The sequence below is a fragment of the Lithobates pipiens genome, unplaced genomic scaffold (assembly GCF_037356315.1).
Source record: "Lithobates pipiens isolate NorthernLeopardFrog02 unplaced genomic scaffold, aLitPip1_a1.2 Scaffold_16, whole genome shotgun sequence".
In the NCBI taxonomy this organism is placed as follows: Eukaryota; Metazoa; Chordata; class Amphibia; order Anura; family Ranidae; genus Lithobates; species Lithobates pipiens.
Genome location: NW_027507748.1, coordinates 233594955 through 233613374, shown reverse-complemented (window position 1 = coordinate 233613374; position 18420 = coordinate 233594955). Strand labels below are relative to the sequence as shown.

Below are 18420 nucleotides of genomic sequence, written 5' to 3'. Positions count from 1 at the left end.
TCACCACGCGCCGTGTCTCCGTCATTGTGAGCAGAGAGAGCGACGAGGCAACATCTGAAGAGAAGAGCAGAAGAACAGAAGACGGCGATAGCGGCGACAGAAGACCGGGCCACCGCCTGTAAAAGAGCTAGAAGAAGGAGCGGTGGCCAGGCAAAAAGAACCGAAGAGGGGGACAAGACCCCCGAAGTCGGAAGAAGAGGGCGGCGGCGAAGAAGAAAGCCGGGCTCCTCCGCTAGCAAAAGAGCTAGCAGAAGATAGCGGAGGAGTCCGGCGAGAAGACCCCCGAAGACGTACAGAAGACCCCCGGAGCCGTGCAATAAACTATTTTAACCCTTGTGTGTTGTGTTTTTTTTACTTTTATTTACAGGTGAATGGGTAGGGGTACATTGTACCCCATACTCATTCACATAGGGTGGGGGGCCGGTATCCAGGGGCCCCCTTATTAAAGGGGGCTCCCGGATTCCGATAAGCCCCCGCCTGCAGACCCCGACAACCAACAGCCAGGGTTGTCGGGAAGAGGCCCTTGTCCTCATCAACATGGGGACAAGGTGCTTTTGGGTGGGGGGGCCGCGCGGCCCCTCTTCCCCAAGGCACCCCCCCATGTTGAGGGCACGTGGCCGGGTACGGCTCTGGAGGGGGGGTGCTCGCTCGCCCCCCCCCTTTCCTGGCCGGCCGGGTAGTGTGCTTGGACAAGGGTCTGATGTGGACCTGGGGGGACCCCCACGCCGATTTTTTCGACGTTGGGGTTCCCCTTTAAGTCCATACCAGGTGACGGGGCCAGCGATGCCTCCTTCGCTGGCCCCGTCTACCCAGAGACGCGGTCAAAATGAGCGGACTTTCCTCTGCGTGTGTGGGCGAGTCCGTTCATTTCAAAAGTACGGCGGATAGTCAGGCGGACTTAGTACGCCGTATTAGTACGCTGAAAAAGTGCCGTGTATAGGCAAGTAGCCCGTTCGGAAAGTCCGGCGGGAAGTCCGCCAGATAGTCGGCTACGTGTGTACGCGGCATAACAGTGACTACAATATGGCAACATTAGGTGAGTATTCAGTTTAGATGGCTATAGAGAAATATAGTTTTGCTAAAAAAATGTTTGTTTAATTTTCTAATCAGTGGGGTCAAAGCGATTTATTTTCCAACCAGAGTGATGGGAAAATTTAAAGGAGCAGGATGTAAAAATGTTCTAGAGCAAATTTCGAACAGTCAATGTGGTTTTTGTTTGTGAAATTATATTCATTCCAAAATGTAATGTTAAAAGCAAACAATATTTGTTCAGTCGTCAAATGTACAAAGAATTTTTGTACGAATATTTTTATGACCATATGTTTAGAATTCTACCAGCATATAGCAAGCTTAAAGTGGTTGTATACTCAATTTTTTAACTTTTACCTACAGGAAAGCCTATAATAAGGCTTAATTGTAGGTATAAAAAATATCTCCTAAACCTGTACGGTTTAGGAGATATTCTCCTCGGTATGCGCCGCTGACTGCAGCGGCGCATGCGCATAAGGGGATTCTCGGCCTGAAAATCCGGCCGGAATGAAATCTCCCGCGCGCATGCGCGGCAGTGACGATATCGCGGCTCCGGCCACTCACAGCGCCGGAGCCGCGATACCCGGAAGAAACACAGAGGGAGCATGTCAGCTCACTCGGCGTGGATCGGGCCAGATGTCGGGGCCTCGTTCTAAGGTAAGTATTTCATAATGAGCTAGTATGCGGTGCATACTAGCTCATTATGCCTTTTGCTTTGCAGGTGTTAAAAAAAAAAATAAAAAAAAATTGCGGGTTTACTATCGCTTTAAGGGCTTGGGCAAGGAGGCTACAAAAACTATGAACATCAGGGAAGTTTAAGGAACATGGCACGTAAACAAATAAAACTAAGAGATCACTGTGAATGTGTGAGGCATGTAAGCCAAGGCTTTGCCAGTTCAGAATTGTAATGCCAACACGTTTCCAGCAAATAAAACTTGACCATGCTCTGATACAGACATTATTTTTTTTTCAGTGTAGTGTTTACACACCACCCTGACCCAAGCTTGCTCGCTAGCATTTTCTGTCCATGCTCAGATCTCACCTCACCCTTCTATAGTCATTATTTACTATGTTGATCAAATAATTTATGTCCAGCTAAACTATTATTTGATTGGGAGTAATATGCAATAGTGTATTCAATCAATTAGAGCTAAAAAAAACAACGGAGCCTAAATTAATCAGTTTATCAAGCAGCACACATTTTCAAATTATTTAATAGGGGCACTGAAATGAAATAGGAAAGGTTTAAAAATATTTTAAACAAATAATGTAGCAAGTGCATTCCCTCTGGCAAAAGAGTCTCCAGGACACAACAACAATCTATATAGCCGAATAGCGACATTTAAAAAACGATAAGGCAGAAAGTGAGAACATTTCATTCCCCAAAGGTCAAGGGCACTAATTTAATTAATAAAAACACGGACTATAATAAAGACTTCAAAAAAGAAATGAAGATGGCAAAAAACTGAACAGATTGCTGGTAATAAATCTTTAAAAAATATACACGTATTTACATTTTAGGAGACAAAAACGTGACAATTGAAGACTAATAAGAAACATTGTGGGAAAAATAACTGTAGGGAACAGAGTCATAGTTAAAACCTGGAATGCATACTTTTCATATATGTCTTTACAAAAGAGTTTCCTTTTTTCTTTTCTTTTTTTTAAATCTGCTAGTTTTAAACTGGGCAAGGACAACCAAGGCCTCACTAAGGTGAGGCCTAAAGTGGTTGTAAATCCTTACATATACCCAGTGAAGTGACTGGCCCCAGGTGATACACAGAGATTAAACAAATCCTCCTATATAAGTTGTATCTGTTTATCTGCAATTCTTACTTCTCTGCATCCATTCAAAGTGCTGAATTTACATAGCTTGTCTGAGAGTTTAGAAAAGGAGGTGGAGAGATGAAATTACACTCTGCCAAGCTCAGTGAGGAGAGGTCTGAGAGCTGATTGGAAGGAAGAGACACACCCAATCTACACAGCACACAGGAACAGAGCTGAGGCTGACAATCTGCTGGGGGTCCCTCACCTATCACCATTTTTCTCTTGGTGTCTGGAAAACTTGTCAGGAGTGACTTATGTTGATAGCAGAGGAATGAAGCAGCAGACAGAAATGACACGCAGTGCTCTTAATTGAGACAAGTACACACTACAGAAAGATAGGTTCTGCTTATATTTCATGTCTGAATTTTACAACCACCATAACTTGTAAACGCACACCATGGCAAGTGTGAGCATAGCAACAGGATACAAAGTAGTCATTCTGCATCAGCAAAGGCCCTCTAAGTTATTATTATAATTTTTTAAGGCAGTTTTTTCCAGGTGTGTTGCCCAAGCTTTTATGCAGAACGCAGGCAAACTTGTAAGATGTGGGACTAGTCCTCAAAAAGAGTGCAGAAGATGAGAAATACATCAGCTTTACTGCTATGAAACTAGAAGATGTTTAGCAGTGCTATCAGTTCAGAATAGAAACTGCAGGCACTATGGTACAGTCCAAAAAATCTGGTGGTTTTCATATAAATGTTGCAACCAAAAGAAAATTCCTGCAGGAAACACAAAGACTTTGGTGCACAAAAGGGTTGCATGATCTCTGGAATAATGAGTCAGAACAAAGAAAAACAGAGGTTCCTTGTAGGTTTAGGAAAGTTTTCCTGCAAAAGAAATGAATTATTTTGGCAAATTTGGTGGTGCATAGAACAGACAGATTTTTTTCTATCAGAGCTGGTTCTCACTTGCGCTGCATTGCAGTGCAGCAGCTAGTGTGCAGTGTGATCCGACTGAGCTCAGTGCAGTGATGAGGCGCTGAACTCAGCAGATTGCATGGTTTCCTTTTTTTTTTTTTATTTACACAAACTTTATTAAGATGTCACACAGACAGCTCGTAAAGTTCAATTGCCAATCGCAAAGTGCGAGGCAGTGGGTTGCCTCACAGTGTGCTGTGTCGCACACAACACCAATGCAATGGTGTGAACCAGGCGCATAGGAGACAATGCATTTTACCTTGTCCGTGCGGTGAGACTTCTCTGGAATAGCCGCTCAACACAGTCCTACCACATCCGGTGTGAATATATCCTGAAGCAGTACCATCATGTGTCTGAACTGTCCCAACTTCACTCTGTAGCATGACATTATATCACTTGTCTACCAGCAATTTTACACAATTGCCTAAAACTTTTGCATAGTGCTATTCAGACTCCAAAGCCCTAACAAAGTATGAATTTGGTTGCCTGTTTGTCTACCACCTTCATCTGAAAAAAACGTATATCTCAGAACATATTTCAACAGGAGCTGGAAACGTTCAAACATCATGTACTTCCCAGTCAGAGGAAGGAACATTCAAATATGCTTGTTAACCACTTTCAGACCGGACCATTTTGCTGGTAAATGACCAGAGGTCTTTTTACACTTTGGCACTGCGCTGCTTTAACTGGTAATTGCGCGGTCATGCAATGTTGTACCCAAACAAAATTTGCGTCCTTTTCTTCCCACAAATAGAGATTTCTTTTGATGGTATTTGATTGCCTCTGCGATTTTTATTTTTTGCGATATAAATGGAAAAAGACCGCAAATTTTGAAAAAAAAATGATATTTTCTACTTTTTGTTATTAGAAAAATCAAATAAACTCAATTTTAGTCATACATTTAGGCCAAAATGTATTCAGCCACATGTCTTTGGTAAAAAAAAAGTCAATAATTGTATATTTATTGGTTTGCGCAAAAGTTGTCACATCTACAAACTAAGGTACGTTTTCTGGAATTTACGCAGCTTTTAGTTTACGACTGCCTATCTCATTTCTTGAGGTGCTAAAATGGCAGGGCAGTACAAAACCCCCCCAAATGACCCCATTTTGGAAAGTAGACCCCCTAAGGAAATTGATAAGAGGCATGTTGAGCCCATTGAATATTTTATTTTTTTGCCTCAAGCGATTGAATAATGACAAAAAAAAAATGTATTTATTTTTTTTACACAAAGTTGTCACTAAATGATATATTGCTCACACATGCTATGGGCATATGTGAAATGACACCCCAAAATAAATTCTGCTGCTTCTCCTGAGTACGGGGATACCACGTGTGTGGGATTTTTTGGGAGCCTAGCCGCGTACGGGGCCCCGAAAGCCAAGAACCGCCTTCAGGTTTTCTAAGGGCGTAAATATTTGACTTCACTCCTCACTACCTATTACAGTTTTGAAGGCCATAAAATGCCAAGATGGCACAAAACCCCCACAAATGACCCCATTTTAGAAAGTAGACACCCCAAGCTATTTGCTGAGAGGCATGTTGAGTCCATGGAATATTTTATATTTTGCCACAAGTTGCGGGAAAATTACAAACTTAAATTTTTTTTTCACAAAGTTGTCACTAAATGATATATTGCTCTCACATGCCATGGGCATATGTGAAATGACACCCCAAAATAAATTCTGCTGCTTCTCCTGAGTACGGGGATACCACATGTGTGGGATTTTTTGGGAGCCTAGCCGCGTACGGGGCCCCGAAAGCCAAAAACCGCCTTCAGGTTTTCTAAGGGCGTAAATATTTGACTTCACTCCTCACTACCTATTACAGTTTTGAAGGCCATAAAATGCCAAGATGGCACAAAACCCCCACAAATGACCCCATTTTAGAAAGTAGACACCCCAAGCTATTTGCTGAGAGGCATGTTGAGTCCATGGAATATTTTACATTTTGCCACAAGTTGCGGGAAAATTACAAACTTTTTTTTTTTATTTTTTTTTTTCACAAAGTTGTCACTAAATGATATATTGCTCACGCATGCCATGGGCATATGTGAAATGACACCCCAAAATAAATTCTGCTGCTTCTCCTGAGTACGGGGATACCACATATGTGGGACTTTTTGGGAGCCTAGCCGCGTACGGGGCCCCGAAAACCAAGCACCGCCTTCAGGCTTTCTAAGGGCGTTACAGTTTTGAAGGCCATAAAATGCCAAGATGGCACAAACGCCCCCCAAATGACCCCATTTTGGAAAGTAGACACCCCTAAATTTAGGGGTACACTAGTGAGACTAGGTAATAAATGGCGGGTGCCCTGAAACTATAAAAAAATAACTAACCAACCAGCGTCACCTGTAACCGTTATATGGTGATCACTGGTGAAAGGGTTAACTAGGGAGCAATCAGGGGGCTTTATGTGGTAGTATATGGGGGTCCCTGGCGCTATAAAAAGCTGCGGCGAACCTAAATACCTACCTGCCTAACTAGCGTCACCTGTGACACTAATACAGCGATCAGAAAAACGATCGCTTATTAGGCTGGGTTCACACTGGAGCGATGCAGGAACGCCACAAATCCGCGGCGGGTTCCCGCATCACATGCCTCCCGGCGGCAGTTCACACTGCCCTATGCGAACTGCTGGGAGTGTCAGTGAAATGTTAATGACACCCCCAGATCAGTTCACATATCGCAGTGCGATCTGCAAACTCGGATCGCATGGTGTGAACACCCATGCGATCCGATTCTGCTGCGGACCAAAAAAAGGGTCCCGCGCGAGTTTGCGGCGGGTGCGACGCAAATTCAGCCATACTATCTGTATGGCTGAACTCGAATCGCACAGAGATCGGATGTGATTTGCACTGCAGTGCGGTGCGAATCACATCCGTTCTCAAACCGCTGCAATGTGAACCCAGCCTTAGTGACACTGGCGACGGGGGGTGATCACGGGGTTAAACCTTTATTGGGGGGGTTAGGGGGGTACCTTAGAACTAAAAGGGGCTAACCCTAACTGCCCTAACAGTTATTACAGTCACAAATGACACCCGCCGGGTGATCAGGGGGTTAAACCTTTATTAGGTAATAAATGGCGGGTGCCCTGAAACTATAAAAAATAACTAACCAACCAGCGTCACCTGTAACAGTTATATGGTGATCACTGGTGAAAGGGTTAACTAGGGGGCAATCAGGGGGCTTTATGCGGTAGTATATGGGGGTCCCTGGCGCTATAAAAAGTTGCGGCGAACCTAAATACCTACCTGCCTAACTAGCGTCACCTGTGACACTAATACAGCGATCAGAAAAATGATCGCTTATTAGGCTGGGTTCACACTGGAGCGATGCGGGAACGCCACGAATCCGCGGCGGGTTCCCGCATCGCATGCCTCCCGGCGGCAGTTCACACTGCCCTATGCGAACTGCTGGGAGTGTCAGTGAAATGTTAATGACACCCCCAGATCAGTTGTCATATCGCAGTGCGATCTGCAAACTCGGATCGCATGGTGTGAACACCCATGCAATCCGATTCTGCTGCGGACCAAAAAAAGGGTCCCGTGCGAATTTGCGGCGGGTGCGGCGCGAATTCAGCCATACTATCTGTATGGCTGAACTCGAATCGCACAGAGATCGGATGTGATTTGCACTGCAGTGCGGTGCGAATCACATTCGTTCTCATAAACCGCTGCAATGTGAACCCAGCCTTAGTGACACTGGCGACGGGGGGTGATCAGGGGGTTAAACCTTTATTGGGGGGGTTAGGGGGGCACATTAGAACTAAAGGGGGCTAACCCTAACTGCCCTAACAGTTATTACAGTCACAAATTACACCAATGCAAAAAAAAAAAAAAAATGCAATTGGTGTCACTGTGACTGGGGGGGCAGGGGTAATTGGGGGGGTGATCGGGGGGTAAAGGGGGGGGTGTGAGTGTGCCTGGCATGTTCTACTGTACGTGTGGTGTGTTGGTGCAACTCACCGATCCTCTCTCCTCGGTGCCGGAACGAAAAATACCGACACGGAGGAGAGATTACATCACTTCCTCTCCTGTGAGGAGAGGAAGTGATGTCACGGAGCATTTCTATTCGTCGGGAGCGATCGCGAGGGGGTGGCCATGAATGAATGGCCGCCCCCTCATCCCGGATCGCTCCCGAACGAATGCCGACCACCGCAGGCACCGGGGGGGGGGGCCCGATAGGGCCCCCCACCCGCAGAAAGGCAGGGACTTGTATATACGCCCATATGCCTGCCCGTGCCATTCTGCCGACGTATATCGTCGTGCGGCGGTCGGCAAGTGGTTAAACATGAAGTACTAAAAACACATTGGAAAAGCAAGCTGTTGAAATAATACTAATTACTGCCTGTTTGTCTACCTCTTTAGCCTGTCAGCTAGAAAAGAAAAATGTGTATGTATGCATGCAAGACAGGGACCTTAGATTGTAAGCTCCTTGAGGGCAGGGACTGATGTAAATGTACAATATGTAAAATACTTGGTAAATTGTCAGTGCTGTATAAATACCTCTAATAAATCAATAAACTGCTCATATGCTCAGGTTTCCATGGACTACATGCAATGAATCATGGGCTAAGTAATGAAAATTCCACAAAGTCCTATCATTACTCATATATAAAAGGTCTTACAGCAAAGGAAAATGCTGCTATGTTTTCTTTATACCCCATACATCTTTGTCTGTATACTCCTCCTGTAATTGACTGGGTGAAAATCTGACAGCCTGTAGATGAAATGCAGCAGGGGACAATTAAAGCGGTATTAACCCCAAAACCAAAAATGTTATATATTGCAGCTTGCCAATTATTAGATGTGGTAGCTGCATTCGTTTTTATTTTTTATTTTTTCCTATTGTATTTTCACCTTGTGCCAGTCAGTAACACACCCCCTGTATTAGGGTGCATACACCCTGGATGAAGTAGCAACAAAGACACCTTTGGATAGCAGAATTGTCAGTGTGGGAAAGGGGTATTGTTAAATGTATTAGCAGATTTAGATACTCTAAACAATCCTGCAAGTATTCAAAAAGGTAAATGGAGAAGGATTTGCTACACTCAAAAGTGTAGCGGACTATACGATTCTTGGCCTAGAAGAAACTTCACTGACTCTATTCAGAGAAGGTCTCCTCTATCCAGCAGGTCACAAAAGGTATAAGGCTTGAAGAGAGTCAAGCATTGCAAGCAGTGCAGTCCAACATAATGGAAAAAAACTAGATTATGGAGAGGAGTGTGGTATTGAAAGGTATGCCACTCACAAGCATAGGTTTCTACCAGCATACTGTATGAATGCAGGGAACTCAAACAATTCAGCAAAAATGCATTGCACTGCATGAGATGCAGTAACGCCAGTAGAGCTGGCTAGATAAGTATACCTGATCCAAAGGGTAAAAGTAGAGATAAAAGCAGAAGCCTGAGCATCCACAAACCAATAGGAGAACATGTCAATTACCTAATCAGGATGAACAAACTCCCACTTGCAAAAGTGGAAAAGTGGAAAGGTACCTTTCTAATGGAAGGCCAAGCAGATTTCTGGCCTTGAGATGAGCTGTGTAAATGGGAGGTAGAAAGATCACCTGTGAGGTACAAAAGTACTAAATGGGTTATGGGGTTTTTCCATGACATACCAAGTTGAAGTTGAACACAAGAGGCCTCAGGAATAACAGTGTCAAGGGTGGAATCAAAAAGACATCTAATCGTAAAGGGAGACTAAAACAAATGTTCATTTTGGGTGCTCTCGGCTTTAACATTGTCGGGAGGAAGCCATCATTCTACAGGTTGTTTCCACTGCTCATTGAGGTACATTTTGCATACCAAGTCTATTAGGAAGGTCATAAAAGACTCTATGGTTAGAACAGCAGGCTGGTCCTCCAACTGCAGCTTAGAATGCACTGCACAGAGTATTAACAACTCCTTGAAAAATCAATATGGATGGCTGTAAAGCCTCTGAATCATAGATGGCCATAGGATTTATTTGAGGATTTGAAAGCCAAGTACACCCTCCCTATTTATTTTTCAATACATTCAATTTAAATTATTAATTTTAATTTCAACATGCTTGCACCTCCCAGCTTCTGAGAGAGGATGCTTTATCCAAGTCTCACTCAAAGCTCTATAAGGCCTTGCAACAACCTACTTCAGTTAAATTCAGGTAAACATGGACATTAGACTTGCCCATTCTAGACAATGATTACTGGAATGTTCTATGGGAGTGCCCATTTAGTCACCTAATCTAAGGTAGAGATACACTATGTTACCAAATGTATTGGGACACCTGCCCTTCCACACACATGAACATTAATGTTATCCCATTCTTAATCCGTAGGGTTCAATATTGAGTTGGTCCACCCTTTGCAGCTATAACAGATTGAACTCTTCTGGGAAGGCTGTCCACAAGGTTTAGGAGTGTGCCTATGGGATTCTTTGGCTTGCAGTCTCCACTCTAATTCATCCCAAAGGTGTTCTATTGGGTTGAGAACAGGACTTTGTGCAGGCCAGTCAAGTTCCTCCACCCCAAACTAGCTCATCCTTTTTTTTATGGGGGGGGGGGAGGTAACGGGGTGGGTTGTTTTTCAGGGGTTGGACTCAGTTCCAGTGAAGGGAACTCTTAAGGCGTCAGAATACCAGAACTTTTTGGACAATTTTATGCTCCCAACTTTGTGGGAACAGTTTGGGGATGGTCCCTTCCTGTTCCACCATGACTGCACACCAGTGCACAAAGCAAGGTGCATAAAGACATAGATGAGTGAGCTCGGGGTGGAGGAACGTGACTGGCCTGACCTCATAAATGCGCTTCTGCCAGAATGGTCAAACATTCCCATTGAGACCATCTTAAACCTTGTGGATAGCCTTCCCAGAAGAATTGAAACAGTTATAGCTGCAAAGTGTGGGTCGGCTCACTATTGAAACCTACGGAATAAGACTGGGATGCCATTAAAGTTTATGTGCATGTAAAGACAGGCATCCCAATACTTTTGGTAATATAGTGTAGATTAGTGCAATTTAAAATAATTTATAGATATTATGTTACACCAGCCAGGCTTGGTAAATTCTCTATTGATCATGTCAATTCTTGTTGGAGATGTTCCTGTTTAGGCACAGACTTCATATAATTTTGACATGCCCCGGTATAGGGCTATACTGGTCCCTTTGTGTTAAAGGTGTCTGCTATCAAAATTCCTCAAGATATATTATTCTGCCTGTTGGGTCTCGTGGAATCCCTAGCCCTGAGAAAGGCAACTAGTAAGGTATTTGGTATATTACTCTTCAATGCTAAATAACTGATTGTTTTACATTGGAAATCTCTTGCTTCATCAACCTTGGCTAACTGGAAGTCCCTGGAGAACTCTGTCCTCCCTTTATACAAAGCTACCTATAACAGCAGAGGATGTCCATTTCAATTGAAAAGACCTTGTCTGTATGGCTATAGAGTCCTGATACAGCAGTTAAAACTATTAAATAATAAATTTTTGGTTTCATGGTCAGAGAGCTGTCCTCTTTGTTGAGTACAGTTGCCCTGACACAGATTTATTGTCAGCAAACGGAATACATCCTTTGCGGTTATGTGAGGCTTTATAACATTTATTGATATTCTCTGTATCATGTGTGAAATAGACCTGAGCTTATGCTTGTATATGACCATTACTGCGGTGGACATTGACCGTTGTTTTCTTGCATCAGACTGTAAATGTGATTGATGGGCTGTTTGGTAATGTGGAGCACAACTTTTTACTTCCAAGTTGTTTCCAACTGCTGCTGTACTGACTTGTTTTGTAAAATTTTATAAAACTCATTAAAAGAGAATTTATGAAAAAAAGATATGGTAATAGAAGTCTCGGGCACAGTCCAAGAGGTGGAGGTCCAGTAGGGTTTAGAATTAGATTCTCTTGTGGAAGGTGCCGGAGTGCATTTATAACTCCTGCAAGCAGATCATTGCATTACTTCTGCACACATCCATAAAAAAGGGGATATTAAAGGTCTTGTCGGCATATTAGATATCTCATACCCACGCTGCTGAGCTGTGTACAGTTCCTTGAATGAGTATTCATACCCCTTGAAATTTTCTATTTTGTCATGTTACAACCAAAAACATAAAATGCCATTTATTGGGATTTTATGTGACAGACCAACACAAAGTGGCACATAATTGTGAAGTGGAAGGAAAATGATACATGGTTTTTAAAACGTTTTACAAATAAATATCTGAAAAGTCTAGCGTGCATTTGTATTCAGCCCCCCCCCGGGTTAATACTTTGTAGAATCACCTTTCACTGCAGTTATGTTTTGTTGTCGGAAAATTTTAGATCCAGCTCTCAAACTTTGTGTGCCCGAAATTCCGACAGAAAAAGTCTGATGGAGCCCACACACGATCGGTAGAGGGCATAACAGCTGCAAGTCTTTTTGGGGATGTCTCTATCAGCTTTGCACATCTAGAGAGTGACATTTTTGCCCATTCTTCTTTGCAAAATAGCTCAAGCTCTGCGAACAGCAATTTTCAAGTCTTGCCACAGATTCTCAATTGGATTGAGGTTTGGACATTGACTGGGCCATTCTAACACATGAATATGCCTTGATCTAAATAATTCCATTGTAGCTCTGGCTGTATGTTTAGGGTTGTTGTCTTGCTGGAAGGCGAACCTTCAGTCGGTCTCAAAGTCTTTTGCAGACTAACGAGTTTTCTTCTAATGCCCTGTACACATGATTGGACTTTCCGACAACAAAACTGTGGCTTTTTGTTAGAAGGATGTTGGCTCCAACTTGTCTTAAATACACACGGTCACACAAATGTTGGCCAACAACTATGAATGTAGTGACGTAAAGACGTATGTTATATCTCCATTACGAATGCTAGTTATATCTCCAGCTCGTACTTGATTCCGAGCTTGCGTGGACTTTTGTCCGACGGACTTGTGTACACACGATTGGAAAGTCCGACAACAAACATTTGTTGACGGAAAATTTGAGAACCTGCTAGCCCACATTTGTTGGTGGAAAGTCCAACAAATGTTTGATGGAGCAAACACACGAAAGGACTTTCAGCTCACATCCAACATTTTTTGTCAGAAAATCCGATCGTGTGTACAGGGCATAACATTGCCCTGTATTTGGCTCCATCCATCTTCCCATCAACTCTGATCAGCTTCCCTGTACCTGCTGAAGAAAAGCATCCCGGCAACATGATGCTGTCACCACCATGTTTCACATGGGGATGGTGTGTTCAGGGTGATGTGCAGTGTTAGTTTTCCGCCACACATAGCGTTTTGCTTTTAGACCAAAAATTTCAATTTTGTTCTAATCTGACCAGAGCACCTTCTTCCACATGTTTGCTGTGTCCCCCAGGTGGGTTCTCACAAACTGCAAATGGGACTTCTTATGGCTCTTTTTCAATCATGGCTTTCTTCTTGCCACTTTTCCATAAAGGCCTGATTTGGAATGTTTAATGCACAACTAATAGTTGTCCTGTGGACAGATTCTGCCACCTGAATCTGTCCACAGATCTGCAGCTCCTCCTGAGTTACCATAGGCCTCTTGGCTGCTTCTCTGATTATTGCTCTCTTTGCCCGGCCTGTCAGTTTAGGTGGATGGCCATGTCTTTGTAGGTTTGTAGTTGTGCCATACTCTTTCAGTTTTCATATGTTGGATTGAACAGTGCTTTGTGAGATGTTCAAAGCTTGGGATGGTTTTATATAACCTAAACCGGCTTAAAACTCCTCCACAACTTTATACCTGACCTGCCTGGTGTGTTCCTTGGCCTTCATGATGCTGTTCGTTAAAAAAGGTTCTCTAACAAACATCTGAGGGCTTCACAGAACAGCTATATTTTTACTGAAATTAAATTACACACAGTTGGACTCTATTTACTAATTAGGTGGCTTCTGAAGGCAATTGGTTCCACATGATTTTAGTTATGGGTATCAGAGTAAAAGGGACTGAATACAAATGCATGCTACACTTATCAGGTATTTGTAAATAAATTTGAAAAACATTTATCGTTTTCCCTCCACTTTCCAAATATCTGCCACTTTGTGTTGGTCTATCACATAAAATCCCAATAAAATACATTTACCTTTTTGGCTGTAGCATGACAAAATGTAGAACAATTCAAGGGGTGTGAATACTTTATCAAGGTCGCTGTAAGACTTCAATAAGAATGACTCTTTTAGTAATAGGGGAACACAGAATGTTTGGCACAGGTATTGGTCCCTTTTGGACATACCTTGAAGTTGCCCCATCCACAATAGAGTATGGGCCGAGGTCAACTGTTGTGATGGCTCTGTCCTCAGTGTGTCTTTGAAAAGAACAAAGTGAGAAAATGCCCCTGTCACTGTAGGTAGGCAGTAGCTCAGAACGTGGAACTCCATTGTCTACCCACAAGTTATCTAAAGCCGCGTACACACGGGCGGATTGTATGGCCTACTTAGTCCGTCATACAATCCGACGGACAGTCCGTCCTACTTTCGAATGAACGGACTTGACCACACACGGATGCACAAACAGTCCGTCGAAAGCTTGCGCGATGACGTGTACAGCACGTACGACGGGACTAGAAATAGGAAGTCCAATACACAGCAATGCAATGCTGTGAAATGTGTTTCGACGGACTAAGTAGGCCATACAGTCCGCCCGTGTGTACGCGGCTTTAGAATCAGGAAGTGTCACAGGAAGTTGCTTTATCATGGCTGAATGGTGAGAGAAAGCATGTGTAATGTGTGCAACACTCTACAAAGCAGTTAACTTTGGCTCTACAGCCTCAACTGTTACCATGGTATAAGATGTGGTAACAAGAAATTTAAAATGCTGCCTAAATGGTACAAACTGTGATATAACTTCCAGTGCGACCTAACTTGGTGTGTTTGAGTTCTCAGAGACTGGGTCAGACCATAGGCTCTGCCATGGCTCTAAGACTGGAGAGCACTTTGCGGCTAACCAACAAAATCAGGGTCTGGAAAGCACCACAATGACTAGTGTTAGAAGTTCACATTTTATTAAAGCCCTAAATTAAGTGGGGTTTAAAGTTTTAAAATAATAATTCACTTCAGGCCCTATGGCCTAATGGCTGTACTACAGCTCTGAACATGGAGAGCTAACAAACACAGTACACAGAGATCTGGAAAGTGTCACAATGCAGAGCTCAGTGCCCAAAGGTCATGTTCCAGCTGCCCCTGCAATCTTCAGTCCAGCAGGTCCTGGTACAACCTCCAAATATGTTGCTGAGATTATGCTAATCCAGATAGCCTCTGTGCAGAGACAAACTCAAGTAATGTTTCTTAAAATCTTTATTGAAGCTACCAAAGAAAAATGTCAATGTAGCATCTAAATGAAGAAAAAATTAATTAAAAAGACAAGATTATAATTAGAGTATTTTGTAAGCAGACCTCAGAAAAAGGAGTCCACCTTCCTAGACCAAACAGTCTTGGTGATTGGACACAACGTTATACAGGGACTGACAACATTTTTTGTCAGCGTCCAAAACTCCTGAAGGTGGTAGTATAACCCATATATCTAGGAATTACTATATTTCTTTGTCCCTCAATAGACGATAAAGAAAGTATATTTGTTTAAAGTTATTCTCTTTATTCTCCAGGACTTGGCAGAAAATGTAAAAAAAGGTAGTTACTACTACCATATTTCTAATGCAATAATAGGTATACAATTGGTTACAATGTAATTTTGCTTGTGGCACTTGTGATTTTTGGAACTGCTGCCTGTTACTATATTACCAAGATGAGAACCACACATATTATATTATTAATGTATAATAAAAACAAAAAAAATAAATACTTTTTATTTTGAAGTAGGTCATTGCTAAATCCCCTGTGCGTTCTCTATTCTCTTTGTTTCCAGTTCTGAAGACACAATAGGAACTGGATGTAAAAGTGATGGAAATTCTCTGTTAAGACAGATGTTACTGGAATAGCTGTCTCCGATGAAACAGTTTCCGTGTCTCTGATTTTAGTAACAACTATACATTTTGGATTGCCTATAACTTTCTGTCCCCAGTGCCAATTGTCACCATGGCAAAGAGTGAAAAAATTATTGACAGAGGTTCTAACTCCTTGCTATCATATCCAAAAAAGGAGGTTTTAGACACACTTTAGATGGTATTTAACAAGATCCAAATAGTTTCATGAGGCTGTGGTAATAATTAGTGAGCATGCTTATTACGCATAGCACAAAATATGGTTAAATAATAACCATACCAAACATTTAAAAAACGGTATTAAACCTTAATACATAAGTGCAATAAATTGCAGCTTACCAATCTTTAGATGTTATAGCTGTCTTAGTTTTATTTTTTATGCCTTCTTTTTTTCTTTATTTTCATCTGGTGATACAGCTACTATGCACTTGATTTGTAGGCTGTCTCCACACTGGATGGAGGAGCAACAGATACACCTCTGGACAGCAGCACTGTCAAACTGCAGAGAGGGTGACATTAGGTGCACTAGCAGATTTAAAGCTGAACAAGCTAAAACTTTAGGATAAAGGTTTTACATAAATGAAAGCTGACCATTGTAAGTCCGCCTGGTCAGTGGTTGATGGATTGTTTCAAATCTCTAACTGCCAGCTTGGTCTGTTATATGAAGATGAAAAACAACAGACTTAGTGGCAGCATCAACATGTAAAAATACAGGAAAAAAGCTTTTTTTATATATAAAACAAATGCAGCTACCACATTTGTTAACTGGTAAACTTTAATAGGAAATAGGAAAGTCTTGTTTTCGGGATGAATACTGCTTTAAGACTGTTTTGCCAGATATTATATATGTCTCATCTGACACTGCAGTTTACAGAGATAACTTTTTGTTTCTGACTACATACTCACATTTAATAGGGAAATCACTCAACATAGACTACATCACATCACAAATACATACCTTGGGAAACAAAGCTCATAGAAAGGTCTAATTAGTTGTTTCCTAAGTATTATATTCTCTCCCCCTTGTATGGCCAGCCATGAAAAATTGACCTTACCTGGCAGTTGATAGTGCAAAAAAATTAAATAGGACACACTACCTAAAATTTTTGATAAAAAGAAAATAATACTTACAGCTTTTGTGCACTGCACATCTTTTCCTAGAAGCCAATTTAACTCCAGATTTCCTTCACCTTGATAACAAGACTGTAGTCTCTCTTTTATAAGTCCATTAATAGTCTTGATTGGAAAAACGCAGAGAGTGGAGTCATCCGGTGGATTGTGATACTGCTTTTGGCCTTTAGAGAAAATAGCAAATAGCACATCATCCTGAACTGAGACTTTTAAGGACCTAGCAAGCGTGGCACCTGGTTTGGTTAGATAGGCCGCTTGCAGAAGCCTATATTCTGCCCCATTCTTGGTGCATCCAATTGGCAAAGAAACATAGGAGTGAAATTTTGGGTCATTTTTACATAACCTTACGATACGTGAGGTGTAGAATAAATCATTAGCAGAATTGCTGGAAATACCTTCCGGAGTTTCTGGTTGCACAGTGAGAAAATAGACATAGTTGCCACTCTCAAAACCATAAATATAAAATATATCAAAGTGGGAGACCAAAGCCAGAGTATCTGAAGGAATCTTTATGAGGGATGACACAAAGTCACTGTACAGTTCATAATCCAACATATGAGAAGATTCTGGGTCCCTGGGCAACTTGCGACTTGAAAGAGTTGGAAAATAATCTTGTTTGCCATCCACTGCAGTTCCAATGAACAGTTTCCCATCCGATCCTTCAGTTTGAACAATCACACCATACATTGTTCCGGTCTCATTGACACTAGAGAGGTAGTGCTCCTTCTTATGGGATGGTTCTACTAAAATGAAAAGATCATCAAGACGGAGAAGTTTACATACACCTTGGTACAAACTTCCACAAGCCAACAATCGGTTCTCTGAATAATCAATAATCAGCAGTTTGTTCACATTGTTGGTTAGTGTACGAGGTTCACTACATGGCTGGACATTTTGAGGGGGGTAGCATGATTTGTTGTCCTCTCCGGGACCTGTAGTATGACATACCAAGAGGGTCAAATTTCCTGATAGCTTATATATCCGATTTACTGCACCCAAGTATACTGCCCCTGTACTCCGATGCACAGTCAGATGACTAAAAGTCCAGTCTCTTTGCTCAGCATGGAATGTGTTGATGAGAGAAGCATCATGAAATTCCAGAGACAACAGGGCCAAAACCAGAAGGATTGTGGAGGCTGTTCGATGCTGGAGACTGACATGATTTACTGTCCAACACTTTAGTCTCTGTTGTTCCATTACAACGGAATAGGGAAAGAGAAATACAACCCGAGCTCCCTTTGGCATTCACCGTGTCTATGAATTTAAATTTTCTTCACATGGCTCTAAAAGATAAAGAAAAAGGGGTAAAATTAGTGTCTATTCATTTTTAGCAGAAATGCATAGACAATGTTTTAAATATAGAGAAGCATATATTAGATAATTTCTGTGAAAAAATGGCTTTGAAATCCATTCAAAATTTTACTATGAGAAATGTAATACAACTTAATGTTTGACAGCCTGCAAACTGTAGCTAAATATTTTGCAAACCTTATTTAGCACCCCTAAAAATGCAAAAAAAAAAAAAAAGTTTGCTATGTATGCCCCTGTATACATTCTCCCACAATTTAAAAATTATTACAAAAAGCTGTATTTTTTTACTTTTC

General features: G+C 42.0%; 1 protein-coding gene across 2 annotated transcripts in view; it reads right to left on the bottom strand.

Moving 5' to 3' along the window:
• The window catches only part of PLXNA2 (plexin A2), a 469574-nt gene that overhangs the window by 379179 nt on the left and 71975 nt on the right, over nucleotides 1-18420 (bottom strand). For both annotated transcript variants that reach the window (XR_013274456.1, XM_077481163.1), the window contains exon 2: nucleotides 16817-18099. Coding sequence is in view for 1 of the 2 variants with exons in the window: in XM_077481163.1 (XP_077337289.1) it covers nucleotides 16817-18061 (1245 nt within the window). In the remaining variant the exon portion in view is untranslated. The remainder of the gene's footprint in view (nucleotides 1-16816; nucleotides 18100-18420) is intronic.